Source organism: Populus trichocarpa, chromosome 14, assembly GCF_000002775.5.
Source record: "Populus trichocarpa isolate Nisqually-1 chromosome 14, P.trichocarpa_v4.1, whole genome shotgun sequence".
Taxonomy (NCBI): Eukaryota; Viridiplantae; Streptophyta; class Magnoliopsida; order Malpighiales; family Salicaceae; genus Populus; species Populus trichocarpa.
The window spans coordinates 3,403,451-3,425,650 of record NC_037298.2 but is presented as its reverse complement, the minus strand read 5'-3'; the positions used below and the strand labels follow the sequence as shown (position 1 = coordinate 3,425,650).

The 22,200-nt window shown below is 34.1% G+C and overlaps 4 protein-coding genes across 4 annotated transcripts; 2 read left to right on the top strand and 2 right to left on the bottom strand.

Moving 5' to 3' along the window:
- Positions 1 to 741: 741 nt before the first annotated feature.
- On the bottom strand, positions 742 to 2,961 carry LOC18105113 (40S ribosomal protein S11). Its single transcript, XM_052446989.1, has 7 exons — positions 2,915 to 2,961; positions 2,839 to 2,884; positions 2,692 to 2,732; positions 2,499 to 2,599; positions 1,397 to 1,541; positions 1,176 to 1,265; positions 742 to 1,077 (listed from the first exon to the last, which is right to left on the bottom strand). Exons 2-7 carry the CDS (start codon positions 2,848 to 2,850, stop codon positions 987 to 989), a joined length of 480 nt encoding a protein of 159 aa, XP_052302949.1. The 5' UTR covers positions 2,851 to 2,884; positions 2,915 to 2,961; the 3' UTR covers positions 742 to 986.
- A 2,278-nt stretch (positions 2,962 to 5,239) lies between these two features.
- On the bottom strand, positions 5,240 to 9,027 carry LOC18105112 (probable dolichyl pyrophosphate Glc1Man9GlcNAc2 alpha-1,3-glucosyltransferase). The gene is made up of 4 exons (XM_006375137.3): positions 8,142 to 9,027; positions 7,053 to 7,259; positions 6,390 to 6,627; positions 5,240 to 5,746 (listed from the first exon to the last, which is right to left on the bottom strand). The coding sequence occupies exons 1-4, from the start codon at positions 8,889 to 8,891 to the stop codon at positions 5,340 to 5,342; spliced, it is 1,602 nt and encodes a 533-aa protein (XP_006375199.3). The 5' UTR covers positions 8,892 to 9,027; the 3' UTR covers positions 5,240 to 5,339.
- Positions 9,028 to 10,749: 1,722 nt separating this feature from the next.
- On the top strand, positions 10,750 to 14,694 carry LOC18105110 (ATP synthase subunit delta', mitochondrial). Its single transcript, XM_006375135.3, has 2 exons — positions 10,750 to 11,144; positions 14,169 to 14,694. The coding sequence occupies exons 1-2, from the start codon at positions 10,893 to 10,895 to the stop codon at positions 14,511 to 14,513; spliced, it is 597 nt and encodes a 198-aa protein (XP_006375197.1). The 5' UTR covers positions 10,750 to 10,892; the 3' UTR covers positions 14,514 to 14,694.
- Positions 14,695 to 21,010: 6,316 nt separating this feature from the next.
- Positions 21,011 to 21,976, top strand: LOC18105109 (FCS-Like Zinc finger 3). Its single transcript, XM_006375134.3, has 2 exons — positions 21,011 to 21,248; positions 21,445 to 21,976. The coding sequence occupies exons 1-2, from the start codon at positions 21,142 to 21,144 to the stop codon at positions 21,620 to 21,622; spliced, it is 285 nt and encodes a 94-aa protein (XP_006375196.1). The 5' UTR covers positions 21,011 to 21,141; the 3' UTR covers positions 21,623 to 21,976.
- Positions 21,977 to 22,200: the final 224 nt, after the last annotated feature.

Here is a 22,200-nt window from a genome sequence, read left to right as displayed (position 1 = left end):
ATTAAAAAAAACACAGCTTAAAAAAAACAAAAAACCAATACATATAATAGTGTTATCGAGTGTGGCTATATGGTGATTTAGTCACGGGCTTCAGTATTTTTTTTTTTAATTAGTAGCAGTACTTTCCGTTCAACAACGAGGTATGGCAGTAGAGATGAACGGCCAAGATTAAGTAGGTGAACAATAGAAGGTGGAGATGTGAGATTGAAGAAGTCTTTCAGGAAGTAGATGAAACGCGGGATTGGTATTTTACAGTAGGACCAGTGACTTTTTTGGTCAAATCTTACTGTAGATGAAGACTTCATATATATCTTTGGGTTTTAGCAACCTCTGTACCTTCCTCTGTATGTGTAGCAGATGCCGAGTGGCTTCCAAGATCTCAAGCTTTCAAGTAGTCATGCATCATCAAGAAAAAATCAAATTGTGGGTCGTGTTAGACGTAAAACATACAGGAAACCGAAAACATCTGCATGGCAATTTCTTACTGACCAAAATTCCTTACTTTAAAAGCAATTATCCGTGGGCCAAAATCAATGAAAACAGATAAAAGAGACTGGTTATCAAAACAAGGCACGAACTCAAGGGGGATTTTTCACCTGCAATGGCGTTGCACATATGCCAGCATGCACAATGATCATGATAAATGGCGGAACAGACAAGCATGAGGCAATACAATTGCAGATAGGAAAAGGAGCCATAAAAAACTTGTTCCAGACAGGAGAAAACTCTTGGTGGGAGAGATTTGGAAAGGATGAATATTACTGACGAAAATCAGAAATAACATAACACCCAGCAAAATAAAGCAATTAATATCCTCAAAATTTCAATCTAGATCATCCTTGATAGTAACAGAAACAGACCAAAATCTAGGATACAAGGAAAACAAAAGGATCCGTTCATTTAATCTGAAGGCTGATAAAACATCCAAGATCGCCTATAGGTATATGAATCTCTGGCAGCATCACATCATTTGAGAATCAAACCTCTTACATGCCTGTAAAAACTTTCTTTGCACCACCAGAAGATCCTGCTGGAATTACCTTCAACACATTGAACCTCACTGTCTTTGATAATGGCCTGCAAAATAAATAAAAAACAAATATACTTCATCAGATTTTGCAAGTGTGATGAAAAATAATTGGATTTGAAACAGAAGAATACTGCCGAATACAGACCTGCATTGACCAATGATGACATAGTCTCCTTCTCTGACACGGAAGCATGGGGAGATGTGTGCTGGGATGTTTGAGTGCCTCTTCTCATATCTGATGGATAGCAGCGAGACAATAAATATAACTTAGCATTCAGAAAGAGAGGATGACTTGTTGCCATTTTATCGAGAAAAAAACAAGATGAAACAGTGGCAGGAAAATTGAATAAACAAGCTAGTGCTTGCCTCTGGTATTTTTTGACCCAATGAAGGTAGTTCCTCCTCACGATAATGGTCCTGTTCATTTTTGCACTATGGCAAGTACCAGACAAGATACGTCCTCTGATAGAAACTGTCCCAGTGAATGGGCATTTCTTATCAATGTAAGTTCCTGAAATGATAAACAACCTCAATCATTAAACTGCGTTATGCGTGTACAACGGCAAGAAAGTGCAAGATCAGCACATTCTCCTGCTTAGCATACAAGCCACTAGCAATTTCAAATATACAATATCAACATGATCAATCAATTGAAGCACACATCAGGCAGACAGCTAACTAGCAACTAAATAAAAACTTCGAGATAGAAAAGTAAATGAGAGGATAAATAACCTTGAGCTGTCCACGGCCAGGACACTTCAAACCACATCAAAAGATGCAAAGCAAATCACCCTATCATTAAACCATTTACAAGTGTGTGTGTGTATTTAACATATGCCAGTCCACAATGAAAAAATATTGCAGCTACCACACTCCATCGGCTATTCAACAATCAGATTCCAGCTAAAAAGCAAATATATATATGTTGATGAATTTTTAAAAACAATTACGACAAGCACTCGGAACAATAATGAATCAAAGAGAAAAACAAATACCAGCGAACTGATTTATAGGTGAATTAAAACAAGATTCCAAAAGAGATGCTTTGTGCTACTGTATTCCTACTAAAATTAGGAACGAATAGAGATTCTGCCAACAAATTGCTCAGCAGCACCGCAAACATAGGCAGCTTAATCAAATAAACTAAGCAGTAGAAATCCAGTGACACACTGCGGGTCTAAGCAGCCCTATAGAGCAGACAACATTGGCAGGGTTCTAAACTAACAAAAGTAACTGCAAATCAAGTTTTTCTTGAGCTTAACAGCAAAACCTCTTCCAGATACTAAACAAAATACAGCACAATCTCGCAAAAACAAGACAACTTTGACATTTTCAAACCAAAAAAGAAATCGGATCAAAATATAACAGAGGCTCATAAAACACACAAAAAGGAGCATTTAAATGTCTCCACAAAAACAAACGTAACATTAAACAACCAGGATGCGAGTAAAGTGATAGAGGAGCAAACCTTCAATGGCATCTCTGGGTGTCTTGAAACCCAACCCAATGCTTTTCCAGAACCTGTTTCCTCCCTTGCCAGGCCTCTTTCCCTTTCCAGTTTTCTTCGAGCTAAACAACAAAAACATCATTAAAACAAACAAACACAAAGAAGTAACACCATCATAAGCATGGTAATAACAAGCAGTACTGCTTTATATTACCTAAGGAAAACCTTAGGCTGCTTTAAAAATGCCTTCTCCGTCTACAGAAAAAAGAACATAAACAAATCAGATCGATACCAGATTTGAAGGACGCATCGTTTGAGTTCATGAGAAAAAAGCAAACAAGATCAGAGAGAGAAAGTGTACCTGCTCAGCCATGGCGGTGGTTGTTGAGAGATGTCTGCTGCTGCTGGCGCTACTGCTGCTGCTGGCGCTACTGCTGCTGTTGGCGCTGCGAAGAGAACAAGAAAGAAAACCCTAGCGGCTATAATGGGATCCCTAGTTGTAGTCTTTTATACTTGAGCGATGTTCGTTATGGGCTTCGCATGGAATATGGGTTTAGGGATTTTTTTCTTGTCAGTGTTGATCATCCAAATCCAGCCCATGAAAGAGGATTTTTTTTATTTTTTATTTTTTACTTTTGTCTTTGTTGTTTCATAATTTTTAAAATCAGATTGAGTTAACCAACCTAAAATTCAGATTACCGTTAAGTGGTTTGACTCAAATGGATATGGATCAATAAAAAAAATATTAAAATAACATTGTTTTATAAAAAAAATTTAAAAAAATCAATGAATTTTGACTACGTTATGAATTGATACATTGAATTAACTAAATATGAGTTGATTTGTTAAGCTGATCCAATTAATTATAGGCTAACTTTTTTAGACCCGAGCTATGAACGGAAAATCAATCCTAGATCAAGTTTGAGTTGGACTATGTTATCAAATAATACATTTTTAAATTAACAATGCATGAATTGCATATAAAATGACAATTGTACATTTAAGATTATAATGCAGTATTTGATACGTTGAACAATATTGATTGAATTGGATTTGACAGACAGAGCTGGACTGGATAGAATTTGACAAATAATTATATTGTCCTACATTTTTGTATGCTTTGAATTGGACTAGAAAATTTGCTTTATTTTGTGTTTCCTAGACATTAGATATGACCCGACCAACCCAGAGTCTAGACCGTTCCGAGTTTAAGATAAAATAAAAGAATGATTGACTTGACTTGACACGGTCAGAAATTCAGGCCAACTTACGACCTAGCCGATCCAAGATAAAACACGAGTAAAAAATATGTTCTTTTCTTATATTTTTTTCAGTGACTCAGGCCTTACTCCAAGACAATCATCGAGTCAATTTTTAAAACTATGATAATAATTATTTTTATTCTTACTTTATTTTGGATCAACCCAAGTTAACCATCCCGGCTCATGGCCCAGGCCTTGCTCTGGGTTAACCTCCAAGTAGGGTTTTAAACTATAATAATAATCATTTGTATCATTGTGTTGATATGGATCAATGGTTAACACAACTCTTGACTCGATTTTATCTTCGGGTCGACCTCCAAATAGAGTTTTAAAACTATGATAATAATTATTTTTATCTTTATATTGACCCAAGTCAATTTTTTTAATAATGAATTGAAAAACTTGGAGAGAGATGTTGCGAATTAACCGGTTAAACTTGCGACACGACTCATAAACTCAATTGAATTCAATCGTTTTTTTATCAAATGTTTTTGAACCTGAATATAAAATAGCAGCAACAACAATAACAGTAACAATAATAATAATAATAATAATAATAAAGACTAGAAGGAACCAAGATGTGTGGACTTGGTGGCCCAATGTGTCTAGGCATTAAAAACAAATGAGAGCTTTAAAATAACAATAAATGACGCATCGTCTGCTTTTTATATATTCCAGTGACTAGAGGTTGTAGAAAAAATGAGGGCTTGATTTTTTTTCTTAAGAACCTATTTTAATCCAAAATACCTAGAAAATACTCTAAATACCTTGACAGACCTTTACATTGCCTTAAGAAACTCAAAAAACCAAAATCAACCTAAACCAAAAATATTTAAAGCCACCATCTATTTTATCCACCATTTTCACTCAAGTCCTCTGTCTTTAAATCCAATCAAAAAAATACAGAATTTCAATCCGCAATAATTTATAAGCAAGTAAACAATGCATCTCTAACACGACTTATTTTTTGTTAATAAATGCAAAAGCAATATAAATATATATAGTTAAAAAAATAAATTAACAATATAAAATAAATGTCTTTAAAATGATTTTAAAGTAAATTTTGTCATTTTAAAACAAAAAGATCATAATATACACCCTCCATATCAGCCGTCTGTCTTTTTATCTTGAGATATAGTAACCAAATGTCATCCTAAAAACGAGGTTAAAAAGCTTGAGCTTATCATGCTCTAACATCTTACAAAAACCCATGAAATCACCCCGCAACCTCCCTCCCTGTATAATACATAATAATTTTTAAAATATTTTTTAATTAAAAATATATTAAAATAATATTTTTTTATTTATAACATCAACATATTTAAATAATAAAAAACACAAAAAAATATTAATTTAAATTTAAAAAAAAAATAAAAAAATTTAAAAAAATATTGAACCGCACTCCAAAAGGGTGCCTAAAATTTTTCAAACCACATTGTACAAATACCGACACGGGCTCCGAGTCAACAAGAAACAGAGTAACCCTAAGAGACTTTACGCTTGTCAAAGTTAGTATACATTCCAACACAATGCAAGTTTTCTAATAGAAACACTGAAGTGTTAAGTCACAAAATTTGTTGTCTGCTCTAGGGATTACGAGTCAGGTGGATACCATAATCTGTCTTAGCTGCCATATCCATGAGTACATAATTTCCAGTGCACAATATATAGAAATTAATAGAAGTGGTACAAAAGGAAGCTTATCTCCGAGAAGGTAAGGGTGCAGAAACTGACCCCAAATCTCAACAGCCAGCAGACCAAACAGGTAACACCTTCCAATCCATCCGATATGGAATCCTCCTTTTTCAACAACATCACTGGAACTTCCCTTCAAACCCACCTGTCTGTCTGTTTTCTTTGCTGAAACTACTGCTTTGGCTGTTGCATCCGTGGTGAATAGTGCAGAAAAGCTCTGCCACATCAGAACTGAATGTAACAGCAGCAACAGCACTTTGATTGGATACTCTTGGGCTTCATATAGAAGGGGAAACAACGAGTAGCAAGACACTGCATTAGACATAAAGAAGCATGAACAGAATCAGTATATAAAAACGGAAAGCATGAACGGACAATTGCAATTGAAATTGAAACCACTCTAAATTTGGCTGACCCTGCTTCATGCTCGCATTTTCTCATGCTCAAAATTAATTTCCCTTGATTTAGTCAGTTAGCCCGTTCAAAAATGCATTTAGTCTGTTAAAAAAAAGGTCTTTCTGCAATTACAACACCGACAAACAACACAAACAGAATTAGATTTCATGCTTGTTCAGGATTTATTCTTGCGGAAGCCTTCTCATTTTCATCTTGTATTGGCTGCTCTTCGCAAATAATCTGAGCAAACAAAAACCAAACAACAAACATATCCTCTAAAACAGGAGAAGCTAGAGGAATTTACCTAAGTGCAACGAAATATGCCTGCACAAGCAAGTGTGATGTTTTGGGGTTTGGACAATGGTTTTACAGGGTATGGGAATTCAACCTTTCCAGTACATACAGAAGTTTGGAATTCAATCCAAAAAAAAATCCCATATAACTGCTTAAATTTCCAAACCCAATTCTACCACAATTGCCTCAAATCTCTCGTATAATTATTGCTACCAAGACCATGTTTATTTAGAAAGTTCTGAAAATAATGTACAATTCAGCATACCTATAGAAAGCAAGAAATAATGCCTTGCATCCTCCAAACTGTTTCCTGCGACAATTGCCAAAGGGATGACAAAGTGGAGTGATGCTTTTTCATGAACATGCCACCCAAACAAAAAGCCACACATATAAGCATAAGCTATCCATCTAGCGACTGATCGTGGCTGAGGATTCTTCCAGACCTTGATAAGACATGGAGATAAGGCAAGCAGGACCATAATGAATGTTGTCAGGGGGGTGACCTGCCATGTGATTAACTTTAGATATATGAAATTACATCTAGCAGCAGGTAGAAAATAAAATAAGAAAAATAACCAAATTAACTATGTTCTAGAGTTAAAATCAATCTCCTAGTACTGTAAATAAAATCATTATTTAATCAATTCAAATATGTTCGACAGAACTGTTCATCCTGTAGGCATGCCATGGATGACAAAGATGGGAGCGTGTCAGCTTCTTCCATTGCCAGGTCATATTTTTCCAAATCACGCAAGAATCAATTATACACTATAGCTGAGCTGATGCTGATTCATGAATGATAAGAGCCACCAACTTGTTCAAATCAATTTTAAGAAATGAAGCACCTTGCTAGATATATGGCATCATGTTACTTGGGGTTAATGACATCAACATCGTTTCCATCGTCAAGAATATTCTGCAAAATTACCTGAGGCAGTATAGCAAATGGTGACGAATCCCCTACTAGCCCACCAGTGAAAGAGGCTGCCGGTACCGGGATGTTCAGCCCAAGTTTTTTAAGTAAGAAAGCGAGCCCTTTATCTAATATAATGTAAAACACCCAAAAGTTTGGGGCCCAGTATGCATGGCAAAGTCCCCTTCCAAAAGGAAACATGCGGCTGATGACTTGTTGCATCTGCAAAGTATGAGTTATATAATGAATACGCTAAGCAGAAGTAATACAAGAAATAGTTTATGACTTTCAGCAGTTAGTTATAGCAGAAGTAATACAAGAAATAGTTTATGACTTTCAGCAGTTAGTTATCGACTATCAACCGCTACCATAAACCTACAAAGATCATTTGTGTGAACACAAGTGTTATTGTGAGTTTGAGCTAGAAAGAGAAGTCAATTGAGTGCACAATAATAACACAGGAAACAGCTTAAATATGTTGATAAAAGCACCGTGTCTACCACCAAGATGCTAGTCGCTGCATATTCAAAACATCAGTGACAGCAGTTTAAATTTGCCGAGTTTGTTAGAATCTCTTCTGATAGCTCAAGCAAGCAATTGTCAAGTGTGTGCATTAGGAATACAGATTGAATAAGCCTAACAGTGGAGTGGATGTATAAACTCCATCTTCATTTATACATACGAACAAATGCAAGTGGTCTTTTTAGCAATCCTCATCTTCAACTATGTTTGATCACAAACAAAATTTATGATGATTTCACATTAAGATACAATCAAACACCACCACAAGTTGTGGCTTGACGGTACCCAGATAGCTCATTGAGCATGTCCTGTGTTCGAGTTGTGTAAGGCTCTTGGGTATGGGATGGTGGGGTTTGGGATCACAAGACCTTTAGGTCTCCTAGAAACCAAAAAAGGAAAGAAAGAAAGAAACAATCAAACAAAATGTGACATAAGAACCACAAAAATTGTAACAACAATATAACTGCATCAGTCTCTCACTCTCTCTAACAGTTATACCAGGGTATGAAAACAGCTATAAAAACAATATCTGGTGTTGACTAAATTCTTACAAGAACTAGAATCATAGGAACCAGGAATTACCTGCCCGAGATAAACAAAGGGACCATAAGCAGCAGCAAAAACAGCAACAACAACAGCTCCCAAAACCGAAATCCTCCAGAAACCCTTAACAAATCCTTTCCAACAATAATGCCTCAACAAATAAACAAAATAAACAGGAGCGGCCACAGCAAACAAATGCTTAAAACACAACAAAACAGCAAAAATGAACCCACCCATCAAATCCCTCCCTTCCATCAAATACGAAATCGACATCATCAACAACCCTAGCAGGAACCCATTATACTGAAAATGCATGTGATCTACAATCACTAGCCCAGGTGACCAAACAACCAAAACCCACATCAAAACTCTCTCTTTAAACCCCATGGAAAAATTCTTGCTCAGTCTATAAACCCCATATAAAAGAACGAAATCACACACAATCACACTCAATCTCTGAAATAAAACCACACTCTCTGCCTTATAATCGAGTCCCTTTTCAAGGTCTACGATTTTTGGGTCAACTAAGTGAGCAAAAAAGGAGATGATGTATTCAAAATAAGCAAAGAAAGGTGGGTAATCAAGAGTCCAAGGACTGGTTTTGTCAATGTACCATTGATCGAGAGGGAGTGAATGTGTTATAGCTAGCCAGTTTCTATGGACCTCAAAATCCGTGCTATGGTATGATGGGATTAATAGGAGTTTTACACATGTTGATACGCCAAAGAACCATAAGAGATTTGAGGTTGTTGATGTTTTGTTTTTTTCAGGTTTTCTTTGATCTTCCATTGAAGACAGAAACTGGGACACGAGGACAGGAACTCGATATGATTGTGTTCTTTTTAGCTAGCACTAGCAGGTCTTTCTTCTTTTCTTTTCTTTTCTTTTTTTTCCCCTGAACTGAATCCATTGCATGGATGGGCTGTTGAGTGTTTTACGATAAATTATTTTCATTTCAAGACACAACCCAAACGCCTTATGAAATACAGAGTAGTTTTAAACTGGGCCTTGGAATTCATTCTACCTGTGCTTGGCAGGGCCTAGAAGCCATCAAATGGATTATAGCAGTGCCAAGCGACCTGGGCGATTTTTTGAAATTTATTTTTATTTAATTATGTAATAATTAAAATAGATATTTATAACAAAATAACTGTAATTTTTAATTAAAATTCCATTTTTTATTCATATTTTTTTTATTTTAACAAAATATATTTTTATTAACAATGTGATTCTTTTAAATAAAAACAAAAAAAAAAACTAAAATAAACAACCTTTAAGCCGGAACGACTTAAAAATAAACTCTAAGTTTTTAAATTCTTAAAGTTCAAAATTTAACTAGTTTTTATCTTAAAATAAATTTACATAATCTTAAAAACTTTAATAAACACATGTTTTTTTATTAAAAAAACTTGTGACCCAAGCCATTAAACCTAAAACACATAATATGAAAAAATCATGAAGTCAAGTTCTCTATCAATCAAATGTCTAATGATGAAATTAAAAAAAAATACACAAAAGAATTTAAGAAACATAACAATTAAAAGAATAAGGTTTAAAATTTAAATATAAAATAATTTTTATATTTAATTAATGAGTGAAATTGAAAAACAAAATGTAGTGCAAGGATAGAGCAAAAGTAATGAGTTGACATATAAAAAAAATATTGTAATTGAATGATAAAATAAAATAAAAGATAATAACTTTTGTAAAAGGATTGAGAAAAAAATAGAAATCGAAATAAAAAGGACCATTAATTTGAATTAAATAATGAATTTGAAAACCACAAAAACTTTTATAAAAATGCCAGTGATAAAAATTAGAAATCCAGTGAATGAGAATCACAATTGAAGCATAAAATTAAAAACAAATAAAACCTATATAAAAAAACTAAGACAACGAATTAGAAAAAAAATAATCAAAGTTGAAATGTCAATAACTAAGAGTGTCAAACTATATTTTTTCAATGAAAGAGAAAAGTATGAGAAAAATAAGAAAAGCCTAATAGCACCTAAGCTAGTTACTAATAAAGATATACGCTGGACAAACAGAAAGATAAGAGGACATGGTGGCTCTTTCAATAACATGGTAAGTTAGCAGACGTCACACGCGCTGCTTGAAGTACGCGAGCACCTTTTACGCTCTCATGAGTGCAGTACATGCATGCCCATCATTGTTGTTAAAACTGAATTCCCAAAATTTTTGATTTTTTTTGCTTAAAATAAAAAAAAAATCATGTTTTCAAGTGGTTTTGATGTGCTGATGTCAAAAATAATTTTTAAAAAATAAAAAAAACTTCATTTTGATGTATTTCTAAACGAAAAACACCTTAAACTATCACCGCTATCACAATCCCAAACTGAATCTTTTTACCATGCAATTAAGATATAATTTATTTTTTATAAGGATAAATAAGCTATGCGAAATTTCCTGAAGTACCCTTCTTGCAATCATGTTTTAAAACCGTATTATCTAGTAAAGAGAGACAATGAACGTGGAGCTACAATATTCTTACAAGGTGTTTTAATTCTGCCTTCCATTTTAGTATATCAGTTGTAAATTATTTTAGTATATTTGTGGTAAATTGTAATTGTATTTTTTATGTAAACATTCCACACGAACGAATGTCAACTAATTAACAAAACCAAACAGGCCCAACAAAACACCCCGAGCCCGTAATTTATCCCCCATCACCCCGTCTCTCATTTCCACTGCAACCCCACCAAGACACCACCCCACCACCCCTCAACTCCGACCTTGCAATAGCCGAGCGACCCTTCAAGAACAGCAACCATGTTTCGCCGAGCCACCACCGGAATCTTAGCCCGAACCATTCGGGCTCGACTCTTCTCCACTGGCCTCCCAGCAGCACAAACCATTGACTCAACATTTGCGGAGGCGTGGAAAAAAGTGGCACCAAACTTGGACCCACCAAAGACTCCACTTTCTTTCATGCAACCTCGGCCTCCTACTCCTTCTGCTATCCCTTCTAAGCTCACTGTTAACTTCGTACTTCCTTATGCTTCTGAGATTTCTGGTAAAGAGGTGCGTATTTTTTTCCATCCGGGGTTAAAAATGTGTGCTTTTTGTTTGGTTGTTGATAAATTTGGTGATTTTGACGCATTTTGGAATTTGTGTCTGGTTGGATTTTGATGTGATCCGAAGCAATTTTTCTATATTGCAGTGATTGAGAGAATGTTAATGATAAAATAAGTGGTGTTTTTTCCCTTTATCCGGGCTTAAAGATGTATGCCTTTTGCTTGGTTTTTTTGATAAATCTGGTGAATTTGATGCATTTTGGAATTTGTGGTTATGTGGTGGAGTCTGCATTTTTGGTTTTGGAAATTGCCCATTTTGCTGGTTGTTTGGATCTCGATATGATTCGAAGCATTCTACTACTGAAGTAATCGAGCCAATACTTTTTATAAAATAAGATAACTGGGGATTAGCGTTTGTTCTAGATTTTATACCAGTGCGCCGTGTAAGTGTAAAATGCAGGAGGCTGAGATTCGTATGGCTTGAGGGACTTGCAGGGTGTGCATTTTGTTTTTTAAGATATCAATGGTTTGCAAGATTTCTTTTAGCATTGTGAAATTCTTGCTTTTGCTGATCGTTGCTGATATATTATTGGGTTGAAGATGGGATATATTACATCTGCAGCTTAGTTACACCCTAGACTCAACTCTAACAAGATTCACTAGTGTTTCACATCCTATTTGTGTTGATCATGTCTTAGGGAAAGGCATGCCAATGATCCTGCTATTTATCATGTCTGAAAAAGTGGAACCATGCCATAATGATTGGATTGAAACTGAAATTGATAGGAACATTGCACACAACAATAGAAGTTCACGAAAAGGATATATCTCTGATGTTCCATAGTTTATAAAGTTTGAAAATTAATATTTTCATGTATATCATCTCATGACTTAGGAGAGCTCCTTTGGTCTTGAAAATGTTTTTTGTGATTGTTTGGACAGGCTTGAGGATGCGTCTTTAATGATAACTCTCAACAATAAATATTTTCATTCTTAAGAAACAGAATGATTGTCAGTGGGTATGACTAGCTAGGTTATTGTGTTTCTATCAGCTTTGAAACAAACTGTTGAAGAACTGGTTTGGACCAGTTGCTTCATTCTCCAAGCTTACTAACTGACTCTTACTTCATGCTCTCCGGACACTTTGTGGCCAAATATTCCAAGCACATGAATCTAGGCCACGTGATTTACACTTCTGTATTTGCTTTGATCTCATTTTTTAGTTTGTTTTGTCTTGAAGCATCGAAGATTGATTTGAAGCTACATAACCGATTACATCTTCCTAGGATCTCCAATCTTTGTTTACAACCAAAACTGGTAAATTAATTGTGCATTTTTCTGACTGAACTCTGAATAAAATCCACGCAAGTGCATACTTCATACATGTTTCTGCAGGAATTTTTGGCATGTTTCGATCATGTTGCTGCTCCACCCATTATTGTCACATGAATATTTATGGTCAGTTAACGCAATTTTCTTTTTCATTGAACATCAGCTTATGCCTCCCAAGCTTAATGCATGCATTTATCTTCTCTTCTCTTCTTGTAGCTTATAATTGCACTGCTGGGAACCTACAAAAAATAATAGACTTTGTTGTACGAATTTCTTTTTTGCTGCGAGGAAGCCTGTCATCCTTAGATCTTAATTTATCTCCTTGCCATTATTGTCATCATTTCTTTGAGTGTGCTTTTTGCCTTTTTAATCCTAGGTGCTCATGGAGCTCCTTTTCACTCCTCTTCCATGATTGTTTTATTCCAGTTCCTTTTGCACATAGGGCTCATTTGGGAACACGGTAGAAACCGTGTTTCCCAAAAAAAATATTTTTTTTGCTTAAAATCATTTTTTTATGTTTTTAGATTGTTTTAATGCGCTGATGTTAAAAATGAATTTAAAAAAATAAAAAATATATTATTTTGATGCATTTCCGAGCGAAAAAAAGTTTGAAAAGCAACCGCTACCACACTCCCAAATTCCATGATATAGATTGAAAACCTGACAAATTTAATAGAGTTCAAATTGATAAATAATTTCTATTTTTTGCTCCTTTTTTAAACAACCAAGATTATATCTTAGCGGTAAAAGAGTGCTTGAGTTTTACGTTCTTTTCAAAATTTGAAAACCAAAATTGCAGCTTAAGTATGTTTGGAGATCATTTCCTGTTCATGATAGATTGTGCTTTTCCTTCAGCTCTGAAAGACATGCCTTCTGGTTTTTGGATTCTTCCATCTGACCTTGAATAGCAGATAAAGATATGGTAATATTCGAAAAGTAGGACTCTGCCTTGCTCATATTCCAATAATGGGTGGGGAAATACCCCGTTTCCAACCCTAGCCTTGTCAGGAATTATTCTTTCTGTTAGTGAGGAAAAGAGCTGGTTATCTGATCCTTTATTTGACAGAGAATTTGAAATTCGAACTTGGTTCAGTGGGTAGGACCACAGGAGCAACTTTATTAAAGCATTTTTCTTGTTTTTGCCATGCACACACACACAGAGGGGAGGGTGATAACCTCTCTGAGCTGCAAACTAAAAGGGTACTCAACTCTGCTGCATAGGACCATCTCTTATTTGCTATTATAGCTACACTATGCCACATCTTTTAGCTGTAGGGGATCCTTTCCTTTTCTGGCTAAGTTAAGAGTACACAAAGGTATTTGTTGCAGAAGAGGGAATTGTTAATTGTGTTATTGTCTGAAAAGTTGGCTAGAAAATGAATGCTGCCATGTAGTATCGGTTTCTTATTGCAGCCCTTGGTTACCTGTTCCATGTTTGAGACCATGTTTGAGATGCTGTTTACAAAGTACCTAGAAAAATAGAACTGTCCACCACAAAAAAAAAAAAAAAAACACTGGCCTGATTTTGGTATGCTTACATGGTTGCGCAATGTGTAGATGCCACCATGGGTATTTTCAAAAGTCTGAGCATGAGAGGATGAAAAATATTGATAGGCTATTGTCCTTAAGCTGAAATCAGGTAACTAAATGAACAGTCCTGGCCATCAGAATTCTTACTTGCCTTGACATCTTTGTTCAGGTCGACATGGTCATAATTCCAGCATCAACTGGGCAGATGGGTGTTCTTCCAGGACATGTATCAACAATTACAGAATTGAAACCTGGGGTACTATCAGTGCATGAAGGAAATGAAGTGAAGAAGTATTTTGTTAGCAGTGGCTTTGCATTCATCCATGCCAACTCGATTGCTGATATAGTTGCTGTTGAGGCTGCGCCCCTTGATCAAATTGACTCCAGCCTAGTTCAGAAGGGTCTCGCAGAGTTCACCCAGAAGCTAAGCTCGGCCTCAACTGACTTGGAGAAAGCTGAAGCTCAAATTGGAGTTGATGTGCATAGTGCTCTCAATGCTGCTCTCACAGGCTAGTTTTATGTTTGCGGTCCTTCAACGAGCCCCTTGATTTAGTCATGCTGCATGTTTTCTTTTTAAAGTCTGGCTTATTGACGTGCAAATTCATCACCTCAAGCTGAACATTGCTTTTCAACGTTTTTATTTCTCTACTTATTAGCTGAATGGGAAATTGGTGAATAATACGTGAATTGATTTATCTGGTGCTCAAAGAGTTGAACAGCATTGGTTCAGTAGTAGAAGACTCAAGAATAGTGCGTTGGAGCCCCTCCCAACACATTAAGAGGTGAAGTTAATGGCCTCCTTGGCCTTGTTTTGCTTACAAGTCAGGCCGGTTTGGCTCATCACCCTACCTCATATGTTTCAGTAAGCATAAATAACGTCTGGCGAAGAACTCGCTTGTGCTTCTAAAAGTGACCGTTTGGAAACGCTGTGTTTCTTAAAAATTTGAATTTTTTTTTTTAAAAAAATTTGGTGATGCTTTTCGTGGGCTTCATATTTCATGAGCTTGGATCATATCATGAGATGATATGTATTAAAAAGCCGAGAGGTCTTCTTTTGCCCGTAATAAAAAGCCGGTAAGCCGATGGTGATGCTTCCAGGCTTTTTCGTGATGCTTCCATGCACTTTTTAACTGAAAACTTCTTATATTAAAAAAGCCGAAGAACTTGAGAAAAAAGAGACGCTAAAAAGCAAAAAGCAACGGTCACGTGGGCCACGGCATGACATGGAGCTTTTTGTCCATCAATAAAAGGAAAATAAATACAAAAGCAAAGTGGCTTTCCTTCCCAGCTTTTTTTCGTGCCGATTTCAGACCATAGAGCATGACTCAGCCATATTGACCTGGTCTCGAGTCATCGCAGGAGCCTCTTCAAAATCACGGACAGAACTTATTTAAGTGCTGGCTTTCGACAACTAAGGAAAGGGTAACAATAATCTTCTCGGATATTGTGTAATTATATTGGCCGTCCAAATTAAAAAATATTACAATTTTTTTATATTTAAAATATTAAAGACGATTCGGGTACACAAATAGGATTTTATACTTTTTTTCAAAAAAATATAGACATTCTTTATACCATATTTTTAAATTTATACATGATCCCTCTAGTGTAATTAACATACACTATAATTTTAATTGGATTATACTAGAAATTCTCTTTTTAAACTTTGATTAAAAAAATATATATATACTTTACATATTTTTTTTGAACTTGTTTTTTTTTTCCAATTTCGCGATTACACAAATCTTAGCGAGGCCAAAAAAGCACTTCTGATATGCAGCTTTCTGTAAAGCAACGAGAAGATAATAAAAATGGCAAGGTGGCTTTCTCTGCCAGCTCCTTTTCCATGTCGATGGAGTCCATAGAGAATGACTCGAATACATTGACTCGGCATCGGTTCATTGGAGGTACTTATTTAACAAGTTAATAGTGCTTTTGGGTCTGAAATAAGCTAGATATGCTGATGAAATGCAATAAAATTTAATGTAGTATATTGAAAATAAAAGATTATGATCACCTTCTGTCTTTCTTGTTTATTTTTCTATTAAGCACTTACAACAATATCTAAGTTTTTTATTTCTTCCTTTTCGGCATGTATAAAAAAGAGTTATCTTCTGTTCATAATCCATGCATTTTGCCAACAATTCATGTGCCCATGCTGGATTTATTTCTATGAAAAAAACATATAAACGTTTTTATTTTTAATTTGGAAGAGAAAATATTTGTAGATGTAAACAAGGAAATAGTCTCACAACAATCGTATGATTATTAAACTCGATCTGGTTCATTGAATCGATTCAAAATTTGATAAATTTAGCTCTTAACCTGGATCTGGTCATAAAAATAATAATCTAGTAGATCAATTCATGATTTAATTAATTAAATAAATTCAATTTAGTTTTTTAAACAATATTTAAAATAACATTACTTTATTTTCTTTAAAAAATTAAAGTAAATTGACTCGAATAAATTTGATTAATAAGTTAAATCCATGATATCACAAGACACGCTTCGGGCAAGGGCGGAGCCAGTAATTTTTTTTGTTCTGGGCTATTAAATAAATATATAAATATTTTTTAAGATTGATTATTAACTAATGTACATGAATTTTTGAAGTTAACAGTAAAGTTTTAATTCAAATACACTATCCAAAATATTAAAAAATAAATTTGAAAGTACATAAAATTAAAGCGAAAGTAAAAATAAACTCACTATTAAAGTTACATCCTTTGATGTTTTGTGGAATATAATTCATCTATAATCGAATCTGAATCGATATTGTAACAACTCCTCAACCGGGATAAAATAACAATCTCATGTCAACTAGAAAACAAAGTAATTAAATTTTTTTCCTCTTTCATTTCCTCCTTTCTTCACTAGATTAGTGTTTTATAAGTTGGACTTTGTAAGTTTACAAGGTTATTCTTTCACTTTTCTTATTTTTTTTCCTTGTATTTTTTTTTTATGTTTTTTCCTTACTTTTTTCTATTTCTCTCTCGCCTTTTCTTTTCTTTCTTTTTCTATTCTGCTTCTGCCCAGTCGGCAATATATAAAAGGAAGAAGGAGCTGATTTGTTTTATTTTTTAATGACAAATAACTATTTTACTCGTAATGAGTTACTTTGCTTTTATTTGACGGTCTTTTTTTTTGTTAGCACTACCAAGTTCCGTTCATCCTAAAATTTTAACCAGATTTTATTCAATATATTTTAAGATCCCTCGTAAAATTTCAGCTCGATCTGATGGTCGGATTGAAAATTACGTCCAATAACTTAAAACTGGTCAAATTGTGATTTTTCATCAAATTTCTAAATTTCTCCAAAAATTCTGAAATTTTAACTCAAGCTAAAGCATCATATTAGAAGGCTCCACATAAATTTTCAGAATTTTTTGATAATTTAATTGAAAATTACAAATTTATTTTACATAAAACTAGTCAAAAAATATTGATAAAATCTTGACATCGGCTAAAGCCCACCCCAGCCTTTGCCATACCTCCGCCTATGACTTCAGGTCTGTTTGGGTGTGTGGTTACGGTTGCTTTTCAAAGTGTTTTTCATACTGAAATGCACAAAAATGATGTTTTTTATTTTTTAAAAATTATTTTTGAGATCAGCGTATCAAAACGATCCAAAACATAAAAAAATTAATTTTTAATAAAAATAAATTAATTTTTTTAAAAACACAGGTTGTTCCGCGTTTCCAAACACTACGCTCATCATGATATGTAGTTCGGAGTTTCCAACACAAGTAAATACAACATGTAAAGATTGAATAATTGTTTAATTTCATAGACAAATTCAACACACATGTTGTTGAGATTCAGTCGAAATAATCATATAGTAATTGACATCCAATCTAATAATCACATGCGAACTCAACCACCCCAGATCAAAACCTTGACCACACTCGTTTATTTTTTTTTTATTTTTTTTTTCTATCTTTAAATTAGAACCCTCATACCATTGATTTTTTCCTGTCAGAATTTTGAATCCATGATGCGTTGTATAGAATATAAATGCATGCCCATTTCATCAGAACTTGTCTGTGGGCGAGGATGGCTTTTAAAAACATGTTTCGTGGAACCTGGCCGTCCTCTGACTCTTGTCATTGGCTCACTAGTAACTTAGGTTAATGTATCAATTTAATTTTTTGTGTTCAAACAATGTTTTTAAAATAAAAAAATCAACTAGTGTCTTAACAGGGTTAAGAATGATCAGGTCAATTGTATCACATCAAATAACATATTCTTGTTTTTTTTATGAAATATTAATCAAATCAATTTTTAAATTCATCTATTAAATCGGATCAAATTTAATAATTATATTTTAATTGTCTTGTGCTTTTGCAGCTATCTATCGGTAAATTTTTAATTTTTTCCCCTCATTTTCTTAATCTATTATAGCACCGTTTGGAAACTTAAAGTAAGCCGTGTTCTATAAAAATTTAATTTTTTTTTTGTTAAAATTAATTTTTTTTGTATGTCTTGAATTATTTTGATATGCAGATCTTAAAAATAATTTTTTAAATATAATAAAAATATCATTTTGATGCATTTTAGTACGAAAAACATTTTGAAAAGTAATCACAACCACACTTTCAAACAGGTATTACTTTTTATTCTTCTTCGATACTTCCTTATAGGTTCTCAATGTTTTTTTCTCGTGTGGTGTTTTTTTCTCCTATATAATAAATGAAATATAAATTCTCAATTTAATTTATTGATCATACTTACCAATCATCCATTAATTCAAACTCATATTTTCCTCACATGTCTCAACTTGATGTAAGAATAATAAATTTTTCATTATTTTAACCAGATATATCGCTGAATTATTAAATCCGTACAAAAACTATTGTAATCATTGACAAGATCATGAGTCACTGATTCAGAGTCCAGAAACCCTTATCTAGAAGGATTTTGTTAATTCTTTCACCATAAAAAGTATAGTTATAGACTTATAGTTGATTTTAATGATATAAAAAAAGTTCATGCGTACTGGGCAGTAAAATTGACATTAAATAGGTTGAAAGTACAATTAAATTAAAAATTATCAAATTAAATTTATTTTTTTTACACTTTCAAACTACTTCCAATCACTTTACATTTAAGACACACACCCTTGGTATATCCACACTGTTAATCTTAAAATGAGGGTAAGAGGGTCAATTATTGTTGTACTTGCTGTTTTTTATGGCAAAAAAATTATTACTCTAAAAAAAATCATAATTATTAAACTTGGCTCCCACTAAAACTGGGTTAAAAATTAAATTAAATTTAGTTTAATCTGATTGATATGACAAGTAATTTTATAACTACTTAATACCAGATTTAATTTAAAAAAATATTACACAAGAAAATATCTTTTTAAGATTTTTTATAAAAATTAAAATAGCATCATTTTAATATTAATATAGATTAATTCTTTTAATGTATAACATAAACCGAGTTTAGATTAATTATTTTAACTACAAAGAATTATATTTAAGGTTGAGTTTAATAACATATATATATATATATATAATAATTTTAAAATAAAATAAAAATTAAAATATGAACAACTTTCCGCACTCATGTACTCACCAATTTTGATAAGCAAACACCACATGTCCAAATTGAATTACTCTTTTAAGAAATTCAACTTGAGAAATATTAAAATACACACACAAAACCATCACAATAATTGAGAAACCAATCCAAGAACACATAAACTCAACCTTTCTAGATCACAACCTCACCAGTCATTTTAATACACCCCATGTTCTTGCTCCGACTTGCAGGGAAACCCAAAGTGGCACCACCCCTCAATAATGGAGCCTCTATCATGGCACAATCTTCACCGTTGATTGAGATGACCTTGAGAGCATACAAATAAGGCAGCTTTCTTTTTATAATAACGTGCCACGTACCATGGTGAATTATGATATGTGCTGCGCTGGATACACATACAGCGCGCACGTGTACAGAGTAACGTCTGGGAGGCAATTGCCCGTTGCACACGGGCAGCTGCTGTGGGCCCGAAAGACATGGACCCTAGGAAGTCGAGCCAATTTGATGTTGCGTCCAGGTGGGACCCTTTTAACATTTGTTGGTTTCTTGTGGGGCCGGTGTCGACGCAGCTCCTAGTTAACTTTATTGTTGTTTATTGGACCGTGGGGCCTACTAACACTCGAGTCCTTGGTGGAAGAGAACGACTTGAGTAATGCATGTGGTCCCTGGTTTGTCTAGAGAAATCATGAGAAGTGCACACAACATGTATTACAATCTAGTCCTATGAGAATGATGAAATTATGCTTTCATACCCAAATATTTTTCCGGATTTAAGTTTTAACCGGTAGAAAATTCTCTAATAAGGTTTTAGCCTCTTGTATGTAATGACCAAAATAATTTTTTATATTTTAAATAGGTGTTTTTAAAAATTTCTTTTTTTATACATGGTTTTTTTTTAATTTAAACTCGAAATAATAACAAAATAATAAATGTTTATCATAAGTGCATGATTCAAAAGATTCATCGAAGAAGAATATGTTGTTCATACATTTAATATATATATCATTCACTCCCAACCTCTCTTGTCTGCGAGGGCTCCTTTGAATGTTAATGTGTATATTTGGGATGAAAATAAATATATCACCATTAGTGGTTGTATTGAGAAATACGTAGAGATTAGGTACCAAATGTTTAAAAACTAAAAATAGAATCATTATGATAACAAAAGTGTCTTTCAAGAAAGATACATGCACCGTGACTAGCAGTAGCGGATTCAATACCACCACCGCAGCAGGGATTCAGCAAATCAGCCGCTGGTTTTTAAAACCAATAAAAGATATTTACTTTACCGTAAACAAACTACAAAAATGAACAGCACATCTAGTCTATTTTAGACCAATCAAAATTCACCTAGGTTGTAATAAAGTAACAGACCACAATAATACATTACTCCTGCATGCACTAGATCCCACCAAGTCCACTCCCTGTCTTTCTCTATATAAACTGCCAATCTCCCACTTAGAGTTCTCCTCCTCTCTTCTTGCTTAGAGCTTACGGCTTTCCTCCATCCTTGCTTTTTCCTCTACTTTCACTACTACCCTTGAGGTTGAAAAAACTCTTTTGGTTTCTTCTTTGAAGTTAGAAAATCAATCATGTCTTACTACAGTGGTTGCTTGGATTCCCACAAGCCTCACTTTCTTGAAGCTTGTTTTCTCTGCCGGAAAACCCTCGGTCGCAACTCCGACATCTACATGTACAGGTTAGTTTTTATAATTCCACTCCCTTCTCTCTAATGGGTTCTTGAAATTGTAAGAAGAATTGCGAGTGGTAAGATAATATGTGAACTGTTTTTGCATCATATGGGCTCGAATCGCTAAGAGTTGTATTATATGCATGGGTAGGTTTTATGATTATTGATCTTGTTTTGCTGACGGGGATTGAAAATTGTTATGCAGAGGGAACACACCATTCTGTAGCAAGGAGTGCAGGCAAGAACAAATAGAGATAGATCAATCTACGGAGAAGAAGAGCTGGAAAATGTCATCCTCCTCTTCTAGATCTGTCAGAAAATCAGATCCTAAGGATTCTACCCCTAACAAGACTGTACGGACGGGCACAGTTGCTGTTGCTTAACAATCGAACAGAAGATTTTATATGAAAAGCAAATTAAATTTCCGATTTTGAGATATAAGTCCCAGTTAAAGAAAAAAAACACAAAAAAGAAAATTGTGGGAACTTATATGTCAATCTTGATCTGTAAAGGTGTGGTGGGTGTGGCTGTAATTTGGAGACTAGGCCAGGGAAGGAGAGTTGCCAGACCTACCATGGATTTTTGCTTTTGTTTCGGGGTTAATGTTTACAAGGGCTAAGAAGTTAAAGGATTAATTGTATTACTTTGAAATGATCCCCTCTCAGCTCTTCTTTTTCTCCCATTTCTCCAGAAAATTTTTGAGAAAGTTAATGAATCCAAGAACATTTTGGTGTTCATGCTTGTGTGTTTGGTTTGCTTCTGTTACATTAAGAGTATATTAAATTCAATTATTTCCTGAATTACATACAAGGAAAATGATAATTCTGAACAAGCAATTAAATTAAATTAAGACTATATAATAATTTTAGGTAGGCCAAAATAATTCAGTGGACCTTTTCATGAATAATAATTCAGAGGACCTAGCAATTATTGGCTTTGCTTTCATGTTTTTATTCCCTTT

Excerpts from the sequence above, each read along its gene's own strand:
- LOC18105112 (XM_006375137.3), bottom strand. The coding sequence starts at position 8,891 with ATGGAAGATCAAAGAAAACCTGAAAAAAACAAAACATCAACAACCTCA. Across the intron at positions 7,260-8,141 it reads CCTTTGTTTATCTCGGGCAG|ATGCAACAAGTCATCAGCCG; the intron begins GTAATTCCTGGT and ends CATACTTTGCAG. Across the intron at positions 5,747-6,389 it reads TTATTTCTTGCTTTCTATAG|TGTCTTGCTACTCGTTGTTT; the intron begins GTATGCTGAATT and ends TGTCTAATGCAG.
- LOC18105109 (XM_006375134.3), top strand. The coding sequence starts at position 21,142 with ATGTCTTACTACAGTGGTTGCTTGGATTCCCACAAGCCTCACTTTCTT. Across the intron at positions 21,249-21,444 it reads TCCGACATCTACATGTACAG|AGGGAACACACCATTCTGTA; the intron begins GTTAGTTTTTAT and ends ATTGTTATGCAG.
- LOC18105110 (XM_006375135.3), top strand. The coding sequence starts at position 10,893 with ATGTTTCGCCGAGCCACCACCGGAATCTTAGCCCGAACCATTCGGGCT. Across the intron at positions 11,145-14,168 it reads CTGAGATTTCTGGTAAAGAG|GTCGACATGGTCATAATTCC; the intron begins GTGCGTATTTTT and ends ATCTTTGTTCAG.
- LOC18105113 (XM_052446989.1), bottom strand. Across the intron at positions 2,600-2,691 it reads CAGCCTAAGGTTTTCCTTAG|CTCGAAGAAAACTGGAAAGG; the intron begins GTAATATAAAGC and ends TTTGTTGTTTAG. Across the intron at positions 1,266-1,396 it reads TGGGTCAAAAAATACCAGAG|ATATGAGAAGAGGCACTCAA; the intron begins GCAAGCACTAGC and ends GCTATCCATCAG.